Source organism: Diabrotica virgifera, chromosome 8 (assembly GCF_917563875.1).
Source record: "Diabrotica virgifera virgifera chromosome 8, PGI_DIABVI_V3a".
Taxonomy (NCBI): Eukaryota; Metazoa; Arthropoda; class Insecta; order Coleoptera; family Chrysomelidae; genus Diabrotica; species Diabrotica virgifera.
The window spans coordinates 175,059,178-175,081,851 of NC_065450.1; the positions used below are offsets into that span (position 1 = coordinate 175,059,178).

General features: G+C 32.5%; 1 protein-coding gene across 1 annotated transcript in view; it reads right to left on the bottom strand.

The window, feature by feature from the left end:
* LOC114328915 (DNA-directed RNA polymerases I and III subunit RPAC1) overlaps positions 1–22,674 on the bottom strand; it is a 37,813-nt gene that overhangs the window by 7,762 nt on the left and 7,377 nt on the right. Inside the window, exons 2-4 of the mRNA XM_028277903.2 lie at positions 9,698–9,998; positions 4,705–4,827; positions 512–694 (exon numbers count right to left, since the gene is read on the bottom strand). Of these exons, the coding sequence (XP_028133704.1) occupies positions 512–694; positions 4,705–4,827; positions 9,698–9,998 (607 nt within the window). The remainder of the gene's footprint in view (positions 1–511; positions 695–4,704; positions 4,828–9,697; positions 9,999–22,674) is intronic.

Below are 22,674 nucleotides of genomic sequence, written 5' to 3' on the forward strand. Positions count from 1 at the left end.
GCGACATACATATTTGCATTTGGGTAATTGTTTCTAGCTATAATCATTGTTTTTGTCTTCTTGACATTTATTTTCAAACCTAGAGCACTTGCACGAGATCATCTAAAAGGTTTGAAGATCTCCGATGTTATCTGCCACTATCTCTGTGTCATCGGCATACCTGATGTTAATAAATATACCATTTACTTTAATATCCTTATTAGAGTCTGCCACTGCTTCTGCGAAGGCTTTTTCTACATATCAGTTAAACAACATTGGAGAAAGTATACAACCTTGTCTTACTCCTATTTTAATTGAGAAATCATCTGTTTCATTGAAATTTTGATGTCCTCTTGTTGTCTGGATTCAATATACATTGGCGATAATTGGTATGCCTTTGCCATCCAATCCCAACATTTGCGGGTATTTTATCAATTAAAATACACGATAAATAAACAGCACAGTAAAATAAAAAAAACTGAAATTATCATATTTTGGGGCATCTTTTGAAGTATATGTAATCATTACTTACCTACGGGTGAAAACTTTGCATGATCTCTACCGACTCCTTTAACAGCTACTAGTTTTAAATCTAGTTCATGTCCAGGTCTCATTTTTGCTATAAGAATATCAGTTTCGATGGGCCCCACATCTGCCTCTTTGAACCTCTCTTTCTGATTTCCAACTGGTACCCATTTTATATGTTTGGAATATACTGGAAATATTTGTGAACATTAAATAAACAATAAAATAGGCAATATTAGTTAACAATATTTTTGTCGACATTACACACACAATTAAATAGCGATAAAGTATTCTGTTTATGGTAGGGCAACCCAAGCGGGGATTTTTGCAGTTACTCGAACGCGTCAGATTATTACATGGGGAGAAACCTTGTACCCTAAAATGTACCGCTACCATATAGTGGCTCTTAATGCAGGGGAGTTAGTTAAGGGGGGCAGGGCGAAAAAACAAATATATCCTTAGAAAAACTCGAAATCGTCAGATTATGATAAGGTAAGTTAAGTACATGCAAAACAGTGTATTTCAAAAATCTGACGATTTGAGCGGTGCGTAAGAAAATGGGTGAGTCACAAAGTTTCACAAGAAAAAGCGAATATTTCGCTTTTTTTTCGATCGAAAAACTAAAAAATACGTGCTCAATATTTTTCAAAAATCTATCGAATGATACCAAACACGACTTCCCACGGAGAGGGGTGGGGGTAAATTTAAAATACGAATCCCGCGATATTTCGCGAAATGAACATCAGATCGAAAAACTGAAAAATACACTTATTCAATATTTTTGAAAAATCTACCGAACGGCACCAAACACGACCCCCCACGGAGGTGGGGTGGGGGGTTACTTTAAAATCTTAAATGGGAACCCCCATTTTTTATTGTAGATTTGGATTCCTTACGTAAAAATAAGTAACTTTTATTCGAGACATTTTTTCGAATTATTGATAGATGGCGCTATAATCTAAAAAAAAAACGATTGTTGGAAATGGAAAGTCTCCACTAAAATGGAAAACTTTACTTAACTTTTTTTGGTTTTAGGACCTACTCGTCATAACCCAATAGGTCCCCATAACGCTCGAGTGACTGCACATGTAGCATACTTTGCTCCCCTACCATTATGTCTTTACATGATTAAGGATTTAAAATTTGGAACCTGGAATTTGCGAACCCTTTTAACCCTTTCGCTGCGGATGACTAGAAAGACGTCGTTCACTTGAGGCTAACTATACCAAAGTATGTTATGTGCCAGTGCAGTGGCGTGCTGGCCATATAAATGAAACGATGCAATCACCGAGAGGCTGCGGCCTCTTGAGGCCGGTCAAATAAGATTTTTTTACAAAAAATTTTAGATGTAACAAAACAAATTTCATTTTTAATTTGTAATCGAAGAATATTAACTAAACATTTCAAAAAAATTTAAAGCTTTTTTTATTGTAAAATACAGTTAAAATAGATGAATAAGAGTATATATACATAAATGATTGCTACAGATAATATTTATTTTCATACATACAAGTATATTTATGGTTTTCCAATTTCCTTCAAACATCTAGGTACTCTGCAGAATATAGAAATAGAAAAACTTCTTGCACGAGAGTTTTCCTCAAATATGAGAAACTTAATGATAAACTTAAAACCACAGGTAAAATGACTAATCACAGACTATTAATGATAAACTTCCACCAAGTCTACCACGTGGCAGCAGACCACATAATCTCTACATCTATTTTGAAGAGGCTAAATATACCTATTACAAACGTATATAAATATAAGTGTGTAATTGTAATATTTATGTTTGTTTGAGATAAATTAGATATACTGTTATAAATCTGACTTTTCTTTTCTATGATCTTTTAGGCACTAATGTTTAATTTTAGTTGACTTTATTTATTTTTAATAACTTATAACTAAACAAGGGCGGCAAAAGCAAAAATACGGAAAATGGTACATGTTTAAAGGGTGGCTACTAGAGAATTGCCTAGGGCGTCAATTGACCTAAATGCGGTCCTGATCATAGGCGTCCATTTTGAGGGTTATTTTATAGCATAACTTTTTTGTCTTTAATTTTTAAGCATTTTTGACAATAGATTATTAAATTATAAGGTATTCGAGTACTAAAAGTTACTCTTGTTTTAAGTTAGTAAAATACATCGTTTTTTTTTTCAATTTTTTTCAATTTCTTTTCAAATTCCAAAAACGAAAAACTTTCAAATCGATTTTTCTAGAAAACGGTGTACCTTACCGACTTAAAGCAAGAGTACCTTTTAGTACTAGAATACCTCACAATTTATGTTGGTTTCTAAATACTTCCGAAATATCCAACAGAGAATTCAAATTAACAACCATATCTTTGAGCAAGTCAAGGAATTCACATATCTTGGATCGCTAGTAAACTCAATAAACACGACAAGTGACGAAATAAAAGACGCATAGCAATAGCAAACAGAACTGTTCACGGTCTCCAGAAACATTTAAAAAATAAAAATATAAAACGTGCAGTAAAGCTCAATATATACAAGATCTTAATAAGACACGGTTTTGATATATGGGGCTGAACCGTGGACCTTATCTCAAAATGATGAAAGACTTCTTGGTATTTTTGAGAGAAAAATTCTTAGAAAGATTTTTGGGACCGTAAATGAAAATGGGCTATGGCGTCGAAGATACAACTTTGAACTTTATCAGTTATACACCGATCCAGATATTGTGAAATTCGTTAAACTGCAGATTTAGATGGGCTGAACACAAAATTCCAGATCACGAATACACTAAGAAATTAACTTTTCAAAATCAGAGGGCACAAGAAGTAGAGGACGACCACGAAGAAGATGGATTGATGATGTGGAAGAAGACCTAAAGATTCTAGGGGTCAGAAGATGGAGGTAAGTTGCCAGGAATCGACAGGAGTGGCGACTTATACATCGAATCGAGTGGGAATCATACATAATATGTTAACTCTTATATACTCTTCTTCGAATTCTTGCCTCACATCAGTGGCGGCTCGTATCACGTTAAGTAGGTAGTGCCAGAATTCGGGCAGCTGCCTAAATTTTTAGTGACGGTTCACGATATTGTCAAAAAAGGTATAATAGGTACGGATACTTTTACATTATGTAGGTATATACCATTTCTGGGGTGTCAAGAAATTTACACATTTAAAATGCATTCAGTGATTGATTTGACATCATGTCCGTCCAGCAAGTAAAATCTCCAAAATCTCTCAACTTGTCGCCTTTTACACAAATATCGGACAACTATAACTAACTGAAATTCACCAGCGACGCGACGTCTGTCGTTTCATCGGCAATCACTGCAACACAAAGATAATTTTCAATTTCGTTCATTATTTCCTCGTGATAAACATCTAACATGGAGTTTATTTTGTGTTGTTTTGAGGTAGGTACATACTTTTAAAAGATTTGGAACTATGAATATGAACCTAAGTCGTTGTCTAATTCGGCTAACATTGAACAGTTCCATAAAGATGCCTCTGTTTTCTGAATTTTCCTTTTCGTCGTGATTTCTCAAAACTAACTCGAAAGCTTCACAAAACCATATAGATATAATTTTTAATTTGATTCAAAACATATCGATTCTTATCCACTTCTTGTTCATTGTGTTTAATTAGACTATCACGATAAACTGAATTTAACTTGGATTTTATTAAAAATTAAAATTTTTTAAATTATTTAAAAATATAATAATTTATAATTAAAAATGTAATAATTATAAATACAAAAACGAGCGAACGAGCGCGTAAAGAAACTCGAAAATATAATGTACTACCCTGTACGAGAATCTTTTTGGATCTACGATCCACTATTCACTATGATCATAGTAAAAAATATTAGATCTTCCTTGTCGAGCCAGGCACGAATAGTCTCATTTAAACGTGTATTAAAAGTGCAATATAGCTCTATCTCTGTCACTTACATAGAATGCCCGTAAAATCTTTCTCTTTTCAGGCGAGCCATCTAAGATTTTGGCACGATCATCTCATCCGCTGTGAGTGGCGAGGGTTGTATTACACTACACCGTTGCTAGATTTTATATAATTTATAAAGAGGAAAGAAATACGCACAAAAAAATGAACGGGCATTAAAACGGTTTAAAGATAAAAAAAATATGTTTCTGTATAAAAATAAGGTAGTGCCATGGCTCCATGGCACTACCTCACCGGCCGTCACTGCCTCACATACTTACCATTATTATTTTTATACATATCTTCCTCTCTTGATGAATCCTTCTTGTTGGCTTCTTTATTGTAACTGCACTTGATCTTAAGTTCATATTCTAAGGAATCATTTTCATTTGAAGCTGCTGAACCTGAAACATTAAAATTTAGATAACATCTTTTTTTCCTTTTTTTTATTAGGAATGGATCCATACAGCAAATAATGTATTTTTCTTTCGGTTTTTATAATTCCGAGTTTCTTGATGAAAGTAATATGTTAGCAGATAATATAGACAAACAAAATAATTCAACAATCACCTTGATATGCCAATTTCATGCTTCAGCCCCAAATAGATATTTTATAGGGATACATTAACAAAAAACTTATAACAATCTTTATGAAATATCTCAACATTTAAAACAACATGAACAACATGAAAGAAAAGAAAAATAGCTGGAAGGCTAAATTTTTTTTAATATATAATTAATAGTATATAAAACATATGTAATTTACTGTTTTCTTTGGGAAATAAAGCCACAATTCTAGTTTGAAATTAATAATTTATTGACGTTTAGACTTCCACGTCAGAAGTGGTTATCAAAGTCAGAAGTGGTTTATGTTACTTGCTAAAAAATTCTTCTAATAATTTAATTTAATCTGACTCATTCGCATTGACAATTCAGACATATATTATACATTTTAAAGTAGACGACTTTAAAATGATATTGTCAATATTTATGAGTTGCGTTCCTGGGATGACTTTATTGTAAGATAGTTCATTCGATTACATGAAATCAACTTTAACTCAAAAATATACGTCAGAAATATCATAGCATGTGATTTGTCTTTAAAAAGACAGACACATGATGATGATGACAGTAAAATTCTCGTGTTAGTGATTTCATAGTAAATCATGAGGAAAAACCAGGAAAAATCTCATGATACTATCCCGACATTGTAAGTATTTGGTCGTATATTCAGTTTACTCTCAAAATCAACAGCAAACTCTGATTTTATATGTATATTATTTTAAATTATAAATGATGTATCATCGATATGTTATTGGCTTACTAATAGTGGTATTTTCATTATATTGGATCTATGACCTTGCTCAATCATAGCAATTGCAATTTGCATCATCAGTTTGGTTTTCACTCAAATCACTCAACCATACAACAGTGCCATAGATTAGTCAACAAAATAAAAGAGAGCCTAGAAGGGAAACAAAGCATTCCTCGATATACAGCAAGCATTTGATAGAGTGTGGCACGAGGGTATTCTCTTTAAAATAAAAACTCAGCTAACTGACCAAATCTACCTCCTCCTTAAATCATACTTGTCCGACAGATATTTCCAAGTTAAATACGAAGGTACTCAAGAGTACGAAGAATACGAAGAGTACCTCAAGGCAGTGTACTTGGCCCATTCCTTTACCAAATCTTCACTGCTGATATTCCTATTAGCGAAAATACACTAATGGCAACATTTGCGGATGACACTGGTATACTAGCATCAGATATCAACGAAATATTAGCATTTAACAAATTGCAAAATAATCTCAATGAACTAGAAGACTGGCTTAAATGCTGGAAAATAAACGTCAACACAAACAAGTCTTGTCAAGTAAATTTCACAAATTGAAGAATTAGATGTCCACAACTACACCTAAATAATTCACCTATACCAATAAAAACAGAAGTGAAGTACCTGGGCCTTCATCTGAAAAACTTACTTGGAAATCACATATTGCAGCCAAACGACGACACCTCGACCTAAAAGTTAAAAATACGAGCTGGCTAATCAACAGAAGATCTCAACTTTCATTAGAAAACAAACTGACCATCTATAAAACAATTCTCAAACCAGTGTGGACATACGGAATAGAGCTGTGGTACTGTAGCAAACCATCCAACACCAAAATACTACAGACATTCCAGTCAAAAACTATTCGTATGTTAGCTAAAGCCCCATGGTATGTGTCAAACCAAACCCTTCATGTAGACCTCAACATCCCCTTCATCAATGATGTGATTGCTGACCACTCCAGAAGATACATGAATCGCAGCGCAGACCACCCAAACCATCTCATAGACGAATTATTCAACCCTCCACTGGTTGACAGATGTCTGAAAAGACTTTGGCCAGAAGACCTAGCTGCTAGGTAAATTCCAGAGAGTCGTTAATGGATGACACCTGCCACAAGCCAAGAACATACATAATATTTACTTATTACTATATTGAAGTAGATTGTAAATTAGCAATAAATAAATAAATAAAAAAAAAGAATGTGTGTGTACTTTGTACGCACGTAAGAAGTTATACTTCTATTATAATATAATTTCAACGAAATAAATATACCTACTTAACAGTTACAATACAAAAAATTAACAATAATTACCAAAAATGAACCAAAACTTAACAATGCCAAATATTAAAAAAAAAAGAAAAAAATATGAATCGTCCGGGATTTGAACCCGCAATCTCGCGATTTTTTTATCTCTGGTCCAATGCTCTACCAACAAGGCCATCAAGCCGCACGCTACTTACCTTTCAGATATACATAATTATACATCACGGTGACAAGTGAAATATAAAAATAGATGTTTTATTATTTTACGCCCAAGGAAGACAAATCCAAAGACACAAAATTATAATAAAAAACCTTTTAAACCACCTTTTTCAAATTGCGCAAGTTGTATTATTAATATTAATGTTAATAAATGAAATATAAATATTTTGACGTTTCACAATTTGACAATTCACTTTTAACTGCAGTGCCTTAAAAATTTTAAAGCACTAGTGCCTTAAAGTAGCATTTTTAACGCTCCTATGGAGTCCTAAAAATTGCATTTTTAACACGTTTGTAGAAAAATATATTTAAAAACACTAATATATTCTTTCCACACCTTTTCTGGACTGATACATACATAAATTAAAACATTTTGAAGTATAACTTCAAAAATATAATAAGAAAACTATTTAAAAAGGCAGCATAACTATTAACTAACCTTTGTTGTTTCTCTTCCCACAAATTTTAAAACGCAACAACCATACATAACCAAACCGTCAACCGTCCAAACCACAGCTGCGCTACAGCTGCCATATTGGATAATTTTTGACATGTCATTTGAACATCCAATCAGAACAAAGTTATAATGCGCATGCGCCGGGATCGTACGTTTTAACATATAAAAATTCACCCTCATATCGCGCGTAAAGAAGTATAACTTCAAAAATTTGCTGAGTTACAGTTGTTCCAACGGATCTTTGCACAAACTTAATTATTGATTTGCAAACATGTTAAATCAAAACATTAAGTGAAATGTATGTCGGCATGTACCTACTGTTAATGTAATTATTAGGAAATGGCTATTATCACGGTGGACATATTTTATAAAGTTATTTTATTGAAGTGTTTTTACACAGCATTTTAAACAGCATACAGATTATTACTAATATAAAGATAAATATAGAATAGTAATATATAAATTAAAAAAAAAACAAAAAGTTGAACAACAATTTCGAAAAGAAACAAAAAAGTTGTCGTTCAACAGAACTATATCAGACTCATAGAGTATAATGACAATTTGTAGGTTAAAAAATATTTCTTGTCTCATTAGCTTAAAAATAAATAATTACCGGAAGTAGTAATTACAAAAAAGAGCAACAGTTAGTCATTCTAACAATTATGTTTGAAAACAAAACTTACAATGAAATATACAAATACTAAAAGTTTAGATAATATGAAAATCCATTTTTGAACACAAACAAATGTGCCAATGTCACTGAAAACGATAAATGTCAAAATTATTAGTAAATAATATGTCAATGACATGCTGCATTGCCTATCCTTGTTTAACTTATTGTGGTTTCAATTTACAAACGGCTTAATTTTGCTATTAGACAAGGCGAAAACGGCGGGTTCGTTGGGGAAAATATTCCCATGAGATTTTTTTAACATAATTACATTCGTGAGACATCCCAGAATAAGGTTCAAGAAGTCGCCCACGTGAAAAGTGGCCCAAATCAATATTTTTGGCCCGGACAATTTTTTTGTAGATTTTTTGAACCATTCTGGATAAAAAAGGTCTCTTATAATTTTTCTCTAAAGTTGATCGTTTTCGAGTTATAAGCAATTTAAAATTGAAAAAAAAACGAAAAATGGCGATTTTCAAGGCTTAATACCTCGGTTATAATTTATTATTATGAAAGTCAGAAAGTGACTAAATCAAAGTTTAATGCCCCCCTACAAGATCACGAAGAAATTTTTGTCATTATTTTATTACTAAGCTGTTATTTTTAAGTAATAATATTGAGCGCCATGCACGTGGTAGGCGGCCGTAAATGTGAGTGCAAGTAAGATGCACAATTGGACTGCCGGAGTGGCATCTCTCTCGCACTCAGCATTTACGGCTGGCTACCACGTGCATGGTGCTCAATATTATTACTTAAAAATAACAGCTTAGTAATAAAATAATGACAAAAATTTCTTCGGGGTCTTGTAGGGGGGGGGGGGCAATAAACTTTGATTACTAGTCACTTTCTGACTTTCATAGTAATAACTTTTAAGCGAATTAGTAAGCCTTGAAAATCGCCATTTTTCGTTTTTTTCAATTTTAAATTGCTTATAACTCGAAAACGATCAACTTTAGAGAAAACTTATAAGAGACCTTTTTTTATCCAGATTGGTCCAAAAAACCTACAAAAAAATTGCCCTGGCCAAAAATATTGATTTTTGCAATTTGATTAAAAAAAATTGTTAAAAAAAATTTGGCCCACTTTTCACGTGGGCGACTTCTTGAACCTTATTCTGGGATGTCTCACGAATGTAATTATGCAAAAAAATCTCATGAGAATATTTTTCCCAACGAACCCACCGTTTTCGCCTTGTCTATATAGTTACTAGTTTCTGTGAGTAAAAAAGAGACTTAGTATAAAAAGTAATTGGTGAACAATTTCATGCACGTGCAAAGATCTATTGGAACAACTGTATATATTATAATGAGAAAATAATTGCTTACTATCTTCTTTGTACTCAAATAACCTTGCATCAGCTTTTAATGGAATTAGTCCCAACCTATGAGCTAAAACTTCATCTTGAATTATGGAAGTATTATTGTGAATATAAACTTTCTCGATAGCCATGCTTGGAACATCACTCAACATTAATCTGCGGAATGTATTTGCTAGAAAGGGATGAATGCCAATCATATCGAATTCCATTTCATAGTTTTCATTTCTAACTACGACTATTCTGAATTTCTTCTTGAAATTTTTGACTGAGAAAACTTCATTCAGAACTGTAGGAGCTGTGGGTAAGTTCTAAAATAAGAGAAAGGAATTGAATATGCTTTTTAAAGTGTGATAACCAATGCAACTTTCACTGTATTAATATTATAATAATAATATAAAGAAATATAAAAATGGGATACTGTATAATTTACATGAATTACACTACAGTGTTAAGGGCCTGTAAATAAACTTACGTGCATAGAAATCGACCCACTTAAAAATTTGGTCATTTTTGATGACTCGTATTTCCTAAACCTGTTGGACTGTCGTATTTCCTTGAACATGTTATAGCCCGATTCTTTAACAATACCACTGTAATAATATTGTTGCTAAACAGGTAAATTTTCATTGTATATCGGGTGTAATACCAATCAAACTGTATTTTTTTCTCAAAATTCGCATCACCCTGTGGAATATTGTAGAATTTATAAAATACTGAAATTAAAACCCAACTATACCCTCAGGTTTTCTTAACATTCTGTATTTTGATTCATTCGTTTATGTTGGATAACAAAAAAGTTAGGTACTTTAACAACTAGACATGTTCTTCATCAATACACGGTGTTTCTAAATAAATGCGACAAACTTTAAGGGGTAATTCTGCATGAAAAAATAATGACAGTTGGCTTTGTAAACGTATGTCCGCAAACGCTTCGTTTCCGAGATACGGGATGTTCAATTTTTTCTTACAAACTGACGATTTATTTATTGCTTTAAAACCAGTTTAGATATGAAAATGAAATTTAGTAGGTTTTAAGAGATAGTTATTGCGGATTTTTTGACACAAAATTAAAAATTTAATAATAATAATAATAAAAATGTATACCATTTTTATTCATTCAGTTGCGGTGCGAAACTAAAACTGTCTTAATTTTTACTCAGATCAGAGAGTGCAGCCAGCACTCTTATCGACGATTTCACCTCTTGTTAGAGGTTCATCAGAGACTGCATAGGCTGCTTTTCTCTGGCCCAGGTAAAAATCTTCGACATATCCATCTCCCACCGCAACTGACGAGATGGTAGTAGGTGCCTAGCGGCATCTGCTAAATAAAAGACTAAGTTTTTCAACCTAATAAAAATATTTGTAAATTAAATATTTTTAAAAGATTTTTAATTGAAAAACTTTATTGGCCCATTTCCTGGTGACAACCTCCAAGGCTTCTACAATATGCAAGCCAAATGGATGCTGCAGTGAAGACTGAAGGGAAGGAATTCTACACTATGCAATTCACAACCCCCGTCTGCAGCGTGGTAAAGCTCCAACGGAAAATGGACCTAGTTACTCTATAGGAGTAATACTAATATAAAAATAAAAATGTATACCATTTTTATTCATTTAGTTGCGGTGCGAAACCAAAACTGTCTTAATTTTTACTCAGATCAGAGAGTGCAGCCAGCACTCTTATCGACGATTTCACCTCTTGTTAGAGGTTCATCAGAGACTGCATAGGCTGCTTTTCTCTGGCCCAGGTAAAAATCTTCGACATATCCATCTCCCACCGCAACTGACGAGATGGTAGTAGGTGCCTAGCGGCATCTGCTAAATAAAAGACTAAGTTTTTCAACCTAATAAAAATATTTGTAAATTAAATATTTTTAAAAGATTTTTAATTGAAAAACTTTATTGGCCCATTTCCTGGTGACAACCTCCAAGGCTTCTACAATATGCAAGCCAAATGGATGCTGCAGTGAAGACTAAAGGGAAGGAATTCTACACTATGCAATTCACAACCCCCGTCTGCAGCGTGGTAAAGCTCCAACGGAAAATGGACCTAGTAACTCTATAGGAGTAATACTAATATAAAAATAAAAATGTATACCATTTTTATTCATTCAGTTGCGGTGCGAAACCAAAACTGTCTTAATTTTTACTCAGATCAGAGAGTGCAGCCAGCACTCTTATCGACGATTTCACCTCTTGTTAGAGGTTCATCAGAGACTGCATAGGCTGCTTTTCTCTGGCCCAGGTAAAAATCTTCGACATATCCATCTCCCACCGCAACTGACGAGATGGTAGTAGGTGCCTAGCGGCATCTGCTAAATAAAAGACTAATGCCCGATTTCACCAACGATACCTAAACGGTTGCCTTATTAAGTAATTCTTATCGATAGGAACTTCTTAAGTCAATACTTAGGAACAATCGCATTTCACAACTAAAAAGAACTGCTTATCTAGGAAATGCTTTCCTAGGTATCACCTAGGGTACGTTTGAACTATTTTTGATAAATAAAAAGAAGAATAAGATGACATTTCCTTACTTTTTTGATTATTTGTCATACTTGTTTGTTGGCCAATTTGGTTTTATTCAGTTTTGTACTGTTATAGTTATTTTAATCTGTAGTTAGTTATTTGTGCATTAAGTTTGTATACAGTGCTAGTCAAAAGTCCGTACCCCCCTCGTATCTTTTGAACGGTTATACCTATCATAGTGAAATTTGGAGGGAGGAAATAAACGGACGTAAGCTTCTTAACTAGTTATGACAGGTGACTTAATACTGACAGGTGACGTTACGGAGCCACTGTGACCGATAATTTTAAATAGGACCTTATGGCAAGTGATACCTCGTTTGAACGGTATTTAAAATACCTATTCAGTCATACTAATTTTTTTGGGTTTAAGTCGATTTTGATTTTGGTGAATACAATAAATAAATATAATATTGTAGTTTCGAATTTAATTAATAAAAATTCAAATGTCCGCCTATGGATTTTTTGTCAAAAAAGTTGACGTTTTTTAATTCTTTACTAGTTTTTACGTCAACGTCAACCTGTTTGACAAGTAATCATAGGCGGAATTTTGAATTTTTATTAATTAAATGTGAAACTACAATTTTATATTTATTTCATTTGTACATCAAAATTAGCTTAAACTCAAACAAAACTAGCATAACTGAATAGGTATTTTCAATACCTTTCAAACGAGGTATCACTTGCCATAAGGTCCCATTTAAAATTATCGGTCACAGTGGCTCTGTAACGTCATCTGTCACTATTACGTCACCTGTCATGACTAGTTAAGAAGCTTACGTCCGTTTATTTCCTCCCTCCAGATTTCACTATTATAGGTATAACCGTTCAAAAGATATGAGGGGGGGTACGGACTTTTGACTAGCACTGTATAACAAATATTCGAGGTGTGCAAGTACTTGGAAGGGAAACGAGAAACGACCGTGCGCGAGTCGCGGAGAAATATTGCAACTATCTTAAATAATTCATATTGTCAATTGAAATTGTCAAATTGACGTATATTTCATACCTTCTGTCATTGAAGCAGAAAAATTATATATTGCTCCACAATATTGATATGATATGCAATTATTATATAAAGGTAAATTTAATTAATTGTATTTTGCTTGCAGTACTGCATTTTAATAACTAATTTTATTTACTACATACAATTCATAGAAAAAAGTGTTGTGTGATTTGGTAGAATGCGATCTTACTCTTTAAAAAACATGACACGTATTTCAGCGCCATCTCAGCTCCTGGTTAAATGGAAGGATACTACAAATCTGGCCTCCACATAAGTGGTCTGTAGCTTCGACATGATAGGTGTGAAATTTTAAACGTTCTTGTTGTTGATTGGATAGGAAGGGTGCCATAATCTAGCCTCCATGCTAGGTACATAGCCTCCATACGGTACTTCCAATATTTAATATTTTATTGAAGTGGACAATAAAGGTAAAACACAAACAACTTTTGTTTCTTACTTATTTATTTATAAAATAATGTGACATTTTACATAGAAATATGAGTATTTAATTTGGATTAAATAAATGTTTACTTGTTGAACTTTTCCATCGTCTGCACACAACAGCTGAACGGAGCCATTAGACCTAACAACAAAACGCGAAATAAAGTGTGTATTTTAAAACTGTTGGATAAACAGTACCTACAATCAGAAAATCTCTACCTTACAATCAGAAAAACTTACCTTTAAAAAGGTACTCGATTACAAAATATCAAAAAACACGAATGAATATCAGATTTTTATGGTGACACAAACCCATCACATAACCGACTATATAAAATAACTGAACGACAACGAACGAACGACCACGAACACTGAACACAGATTCACAGATAGCGCAGGATTTGTCAAAAGTCATGTTCCACCAATCAGAATGCCGACATCAGCGCCTCTGACAAAATGGAAGGAAAATAAATACGATTACATATTTTTTATTAGAGTGCGCGGGGCATGATACAATTGTTTACGTTTGCATAACATAACCTGCATCTTATTTTTTCTTCTTATTATTTTTTTTTGGCTATGGCCTTGACAATTATCCAGCAACCAGGACTAATATAATTGGCCAATATAATTAAAAGTGCGAATAAAAGTACAGAGCGTAGAAATAGAGGTCGCTTTGCCGAACTTGCACGGTCCCAATAGTTTTGTATGTTATTTGTGTATGTACAGTGAAATGGAGGAAAAGAAAAGAGTTCTAAATTTCACATATGACGAAAAATTGAAGTTAGTTGAATTGTCATTAATGAAATAATTTTAAATTAAATAATATGTTAAAAATTGCTTTTTATTATTAATTTTTTAATTACACACTTTTAGTTATATCATGAATGGGTTTTTGAAACACAACACTAGTTTGTTAGGTAGTAGGTAGACTACATAATTTTGTCAACAGACCTGTAAAAAACTCCAAAGGATTTTCTATACTTTCCAACACATATTATATTAATAATATAAAAGAAAATACAAAATTACAACTAATATACCTAATATTACAGAATAACAGAAAAATTAAGGTAAGAAGCAAATTATTGACAAACGTCACAAATACATTAGTCAAAATTGTAAAAATATAACCTGACTGTCAACGATAAGTAATACCTAAAGTTTAGGGATATCGAAATCCGTATCCTAACGCAAGGTAATGCTTAAGCGGTTTAGGTAATTCTTATCGTATGGTGAAATGCGTTTTAGTGTTAGGAAGTACCTAAACCCACTTAGGTAATTCTTAAATATTTAGGTATCGTTGGTGAAATCGGGCATAAGTTTTTCAACCTAATAAAAATATTTGTAAATTAAATATTTTTAAAAGATTTTTAATTGAAAAACTTTATTGGCTCATTTCCTGGTGACAACCTCCAAGGCTTCTACAATATGCAAGCCAAATGGATGCTGCAGTGAAGACTAAAGGGAAGGAATTCTACACTATGCAATTCACAACCCCCGTCTGCAGCGTGGTAAAGCTCCAGGAGCTTGAATTGCATAGTGTAGAATTCCTTCCCTTTAGTCTTCACTGCAGCATCCATTTGGCTTGCATATTGTAGAAGCCTTGGAGGTTGTCACCAGGAAATGGGCCAATAAAGTTTTTCAATTAAAAATCTTTTAAAAATATTTAATTTACAAATATTTTTATTAGGTTGAAAAACTTAGTCTTTTAAAAATTTAATATTCACCATTGGCGTACATACGGGTAATATGATCGGTCATATTACCCGTATGCGCGCCAATGGTGAATATTAAATTCTTAATTTTATGTCAAAATTCCGCAATAACTATCTCTTAAAACCTACTAAATTTCATTTTCATATCTCAACTGGTTTTAAAGCAATAAATAAATCGTCAGTTTGTAAGAAAAAATTCAATATCCCGTATCTCGGAAACGAAACATTTGCGGACAAACGTTTATCAAGTTAACTCATTATTTTTGCATGCAGAATTAGCCGTTAAAGTTTGTCGTACTTATTTAGAAACACCCTGTATTGATGAAGAACATGTCTAGTTGTTAAAGTACCTAACTTTTTATTATCCAACATAAACGAATGAATAAAAAAACAGAATGTTAAGAAAATCAGAGGCTATAGTTGGGTTTTAATTTCAGCATTTTATATATGCTAGAATATTCCACAGGGTGATGCGAACTTTGAGGAAAAAACACAGTTTGATTGGTACACCCGGTATACAATGAAAATTTATCTATCTAGCAACAATATTATTACAGTGGTATTGTTAAAGAATCGGGCTATAACATGTTCAAGAAATCACTTAAATCGGCCAACAGGTTTAGGAAATAAGAGTCATCAAAAATGACCAAATTTTTAAGTGGGCCGATTTCTATGCACGTAAGTTTATTTCTTCTTGGTCCCAAGTAGGTAATATATAATTGTCTATAGCTCACTGACAATCTCACAGCTGCAGACGAAATATCATGAAAAAATAATTCCAAACAGTGGTCTATAAACCTCAAAAACAAGGAATCTTAAAGAGTTGCTACAATCCTTAACCCTTTCAGTGTGACATTAAATAGTAGGGTGTTATGCTGTGCGACCATGTTTTGCTTGAATTAAAATTTAATGTGATTATCAAAAATGAACAACGCGCACCAGTACGCTTTCCGCATTGAAAGGGTTAAGGGGTGTATTCTTTATAGTACATTATTTGACGGTTTTTGCTGTAAATTTTAAAGAACCGTTTGGATTAACATGAAATTTGGCATACGTATAGCAAACATGTCAAAGAAACAAAGTGATATTGTGTCGATGTGTGCTTTTGCCCTGGGGGTGAGTTTCACCCCTTCTCGGGGGTGAAAAACATACGTTCAAAATAACTTTTATTCTATACAGCTTTTTCACTAAGCCAATACTTTTCGAGTTATTTGCGAGTGAATTATGTTCATTTTTCAACAAAAAAAAACACGTTTTAATACAATTTTTCGGAAATAATTCAAAAAGTAAGTATTTTATAGAAAAAACTAATCTTAGCAAAAATATATCCTGTGAAAAAGTTAAAAAAATGGTGTACACATGAAGTATCTAGACCTAGTAGAAGCAGAGATAAAGAAAAATAGGTTCATATTCGCCAAATTTCAAATAAATATAATTCAGCGTAAAATAACCAAAAAATGAAGCACTTCTTGGAAAAAACTCATTACAACTTTTTTAAAGAGTTTAAAAAGTTTTATTTCTATTTTTTTAAAAAAGATTCTAGCATCAAATGTAAGCAAGTTACGCTCAAAATACAGTTGGTCCATTTTGATTTGGCAAAAAAATCGGGAAAATCACCCCCTAATTAACAACTTAAATAAAATTAATCGTTACCGCTTCACAAGTTGCTTTATTTATGTTGTGTTTATATGATCTGTAAGTTTCACATATTCAACGTACTTATTTTTGAAAAAAATTAGTTTTAAAATTTTTGATTTTGAAAAAAATGCTTTTCTTCAAAATAACTTAAAAATTATTAGCAATACCAAAAATCTTAACGAGTAATAAAATGTATGTTTTGCTTTCTGGATATTTTGGATTTTTGTTTTCCTGTTAGACAAAAATTGGTTATGCTATATGGCTGTTCAAAGTTTGCATACACTCGGGATTAGTAACTCGTTCAAGCCATTTTAATTACAGCATTTTCAAAAATAAGCACTTTGAACCGATGAAACTTACAGATCGTATAAATAATAAATAAACAAAGTAACTTGTGAAGCGGTAACGATTAATTTTATTTGGGATGCTAATTAGGGGGTGGTTTTCGCGATTCTTTTTACCAAAAAATAAAAGGGACCAACAATATTTTGATCGTAACTCACTTACTTTTAAAGTAATAAGTTTAAAAAAACAAAAATAAACCTTTTTTTAAACATTTTAAAAAAGTTGTATAGAGTGTTCCCCGAAAAGTGTTCCGTTTTTTGGTTATTTTTCGATGAAATATTCGATTTGGAATTTGACGAATAAGAACCTACTTAGCTACAACTTTGCTTCTACTAGGTCTACAGACTTCTTATATGCACCATTGTTTTCACTTTTTTATTAAGTTATATTTTTATTAAGAACATTTTTTTCGGCAAAATACTTGCTTTTTGAGTTATTTGCGAAAAACCGTCTAAAAACGTGGTTATCTTGTTGAAAAATGAACATATTCACTCACAAATAACTCGAAAAGTGTTGACTTGGTAAAGAAACTCTATAGAACAAAAGTCGCTTAGAATTAGTCAGTTTATCGAATTCCGAACTTATTTTGGACATATATTTTTTCACCCCCGAGAAGGGGTGAAACTCACCCCCAGGGCCATAGCACACATCGGCACAATATCACTTTTTTTCTTCGACTTATTAGCTATGTGTATGCCAAATTTCATGTCAATTCTATCGGTTCTTTAAAATTTAGAGGTTTTGCAATATTTTACCGTTAAAGAACTTACTATTAATATTTCCGTTAAATTTAAAAGGCCTCTAAAATTTAAAATTCAACTGTCCTCTTAAACTCTTAGGTAACATTGACATTTTATAAAGATATATTTTTATTATAGAGGACTGCTAAAAAAATTATTTAGAGGAATCCACTAAAAGGCTTTCAATAGGTAACTTGCATAAATTTTTAAATATTAAATTAATATTAAAAAACATAAGGTAACATGATCTTAAAACGCTTGCATGTAAAAAAAAAGAATGTGTGTGTACTTTGTACGCACGTAGGAAGTTATACTTCTACTACATATTATGTGATTTTTAAGACAATACCAAAAATTAAAAAAAATAAAAGAATAAAACGCACACAAACACATTGAAAAATGCCACAAAGAAAAAACTATTTCTGAACGATAATAATTGTTGGCAAAAATTTTAAATACGCATTTTCTGAAAAAAAAAATTATATAACAAATATACTTACAGTTATATTCAAAAAAAAAGGGTACAAGTATTAGAAAGAGAAGTTAACGTCATCCTATTTGTGTAAAACCGGCTGGGATTTTTGGAGGTTATCAAATGTCACAGGTTATTAAAAATATAAATCATTGGCGTTGAGCATTAATTAGACGAAACCATTTATTCAACAATTATATAAAGAATAATTTTCATGACTGTTACAAATAGAATTTAGTATTTGGTGATAGAACCGTCTGCTTCTATAACTTTATTTAGTCTATTTGGCATACTTTGAATTATATTAGATATCATATTTGGATCAAGATCTTCCCAGCACTCTAAGATTGTATCCCACAATTGATCTGAATTTTGTGGCATAAAATTTCTTTTATATATTTTTTTAACAATTATGCCCCAAATGTTTTCAATTGGATTTATATCTGGACTGTGCGCAGGCCATGGCAATACTTCCAGGTTTTGCGTTTGAAACCAATTCCTTACGGCATGGGCAGTGTGGACTGAACAATTATCTTGTTGATATATAAAAGTATTATTAGGATACAATTGCTCAATAGAAGGGAGCATTACGTGTTCCAAAAGGTTAATGTAATTGTCGGCAGTAAATCTTCCCTCTAATCGCCAACAAACACCAGGTCCATGTATACTAATCCAACCCCATACATTTACAGAAAAACGTCCAGATTTATTATGAGAGTGAATATATCGTTCTTCAAACCTAGTATTGGCTGGACGATAAACACGGATTTGACCGTTATAGGTCGACTGAAAAGTCTTTTCATCAGTAAAAATGACGTTGTTCCAAAATTGTGGGTTGCGGTAAATATAGTTTAGTGCAAATATTACTCTTGCTTGACGATGTTCAACAGTTACTAATGGTTTTTTAGCAGCTGGTCGGTTTTTTAATTCAGATTCATTGATCCTTCTGCTTACAGTAGGTTGGACACCAGGAAATCCCGTATGAATCCTTGAATCCTTCGACGTCGCAAATGGATTATCTCTTAAGAATTGAACTAAAACAGCATCTTGTTGAGGAGTGGATACTTTGGAACGCCCTGAACCAACTTTTCTTTTTAATGATTGTTGTTGGACCCATCGTTGCTTAATTCTGAAGATTGTTTTCAAATTTCTATTATAGAAATTTGCTAGCGCACGAATTGACCATCCTTCTTCCATTTTCGTAGTTATTTGAGCCTTTTCAATCTCACTTAAATGACGAGGCATATTAATTTTTTATTGTACGTAACGTTAAACCTTCTATCAAATTAAACGTCTTTGACGTCTATAAGTTGCATTTTTGATCACTTATGACATTTGATAACCTCCAAAAATCCCAGCCGGTTGTACACAAATAGGATGACGTTAACTTCCCTTTCTAATACTTGTACCCTTTTTTTTTTAATATAACTGTACAATCATAAAATGCATAAAAAAATAAAAACTTTCATCGGGAATCGAACCCGTGAATTTCGGGACGCTTTGATTCGTAATCGAAGCCTAGACTCACTCATCCAATTCCACATTATTTGTCATGTGGAAAAATAGGGTAACTGAACGTTTTACTGTTTGACAGTTATTTTGAATATATGTAATTAAATTATGTAGTTTAAATTTTGTGGAAGAAAATATTAAAATATAACAAAACAGTAAGAAAATAATATATTAGATGAAGATTGGTAGAACTTTTGTTGGTAATCAAATTAAGTATGTAAATCAAAGCATTACATACCTACTAGATAAATAAATCTACGCCAAAAAATCATAATTTAAAAATAAAAATCGGACCTAATTTGGGATTTCTCTCTAAAATCCCCATTCTTGAGAAAATAAATATATGTATTCCAACCTAATCCAAATGTATAATTACAATATGATTATAATAAAAACTACTTACCAAATTAGAATGAGTTTTCCTTGTCCAAAATAGTCCAAAAGTTCAAAAATATAGGTATATGAAAACTATTTAAAAAGGCAGTATAACTATTAACTAACTTTGTTTCTTTTCCCACAAATTTCAAAACACAACCATAAATAATCAAACTAGTACAGCTGTGCCACAGCCGCCATATTGAATAATTTTTGACATGTCATTTGAACATCCAATCAGAACAAAGTTATAATGCGCATGCGCCGGGATCATAGGTTTTAACATATAAAAATTCACCCTCATATCGCCGGTAAAGAAGTATAACTTCAAAAACAAATATTTTTAGCCCATGCACTTATTACGACGCTTTGAGAATACTATAAAATTCAAATTTCTGAGCAGGTGTTTGAACATCCTTCTATTGGTCTGACGTCACGGACCACAACCGGGCTACCACTCGAGCCCGGTTAAACGCGATTAGGGTATTACGGGAATTGTATATAACATTTTAATCGTATTTAATTGGAAATTACCAGATTTTATTTGTATTCCTCTATCAGTTTATTTAGTTTCAAAGTGAAATTTATAAATCTTTAGAAATTGGTACCTTCTAAAGTGCTTAAAGCGCCGCATAAGTAGATACTATTACTCACGAGTGTTTTTCAAAAGAAAGCGATTAGGCTATTCTGGGGATTGTATAATACATTTTAATTGTCTTTAATTGAAATGCTAAGGGTAAGTTTAATTTAACTGGACCAACTTGGGGATTAAAAATACAAGATCTTAAATATTTACTAATTAATGTAACAGATTTTGCAAATATTCTCGAAGCATTGCTTTCGCTTATGATGAAATCATCTCCAAGAGACATAAATGTGTGTCCTGTTCTTTTTAGAGTGAAAAATAGATGCATTGTTTGTGTTTTACAATATATTTCTATTAATTGAAACGTATACAATCTAGATCTGTATTGTAACTTCATCACTGTACACTTCAGAGACAACATTTTAAATTGTTTTGCTTTCCCTTCTTTCGAATCTTCATCACAAGAAGAATCACTTTCATTTTACCAATAGTAATCACTACCATTATATTCACTATTATCTTCAAATAATGTTTGCAAGTCTTTTATAGGTGAAGTTCATGCATCCTTATTATGTATTTTCAATGGAGACAACTCGACTGTAACACTCCTTTGAAATTTACACTGAATACCTTTACTTCTGATGTTGATGTGAGTCTCTATTTATGCATTATTCAGTTTTTGAGGTAAAGCTGGTTGGTTTAATTCAGGTCCTGGTTGAACTAAGTTTGTGAAACTATTATCACACTGTCTCTTATCATCATCATTGTCCTCTAGAACAGAGTTAGATGTGGAAGCGGCATCTTCAAGAAGCTGACGTTTAACCCTTTTAAGGGCTGCTTCCCTCATGGGCTCAGAAAAATTTCTTTTTCTCTCTGGTTAACAATCAAATATGTGCGGGACAACACCTGACTTAATAATTTTGGGACCAGCCATAATCTTGAATTTATATAGTTATTAATGTCTTGTTCTAACTGCAACAAATAAACAAGTTTAAGTAGGCACATTTCATGAAACGACAACTACCTAATATTTCTTCTTAAGAGAAAATGTATTATTAGTATTAGGTACCTAATTAGATAAATACTCACATCGAAATGATCCTCACAGACATAAAGACCTTTGCTACTTTGTGAAATATCCTTTTTATCTCGCCTGCATGCCTTTGCCACCTGACTTATTTAACATTTATGGTGAACATGTCATGAGGATGGTTTTAGAAGGATGGGCCGGTGGAGTAACAGTAGCTGGTAGGAAAATCTCCAAATTAAGATTTGCTGATGACACTACACTTATAGCAGCAAATGGGCAAGAAATGTTTGATCTTCTGCGAAGAGTTGAGTACGAAAGCAATAAAGTTGGTCTGAAAATCAATAAAGGTAAGACAAAAATAATGGTGGTCGACAGATTTGACACTATTCAACTGACTAACATATTAGAGGAATACCAGATAGTAAACACCTTTGTCTATCTCGGATCTAGTATAACTAACGATGGTAACTGTGAAGCAGAAGTTCGGAGACGTATTGGTATGGCAAAAAATGCGATGAGTCGCCTAACTAAAGTTTGGAAAGACAGATCTATCTCTCAAAATATCAAGATGAGACTGGTGAATGCCCTTGTATTC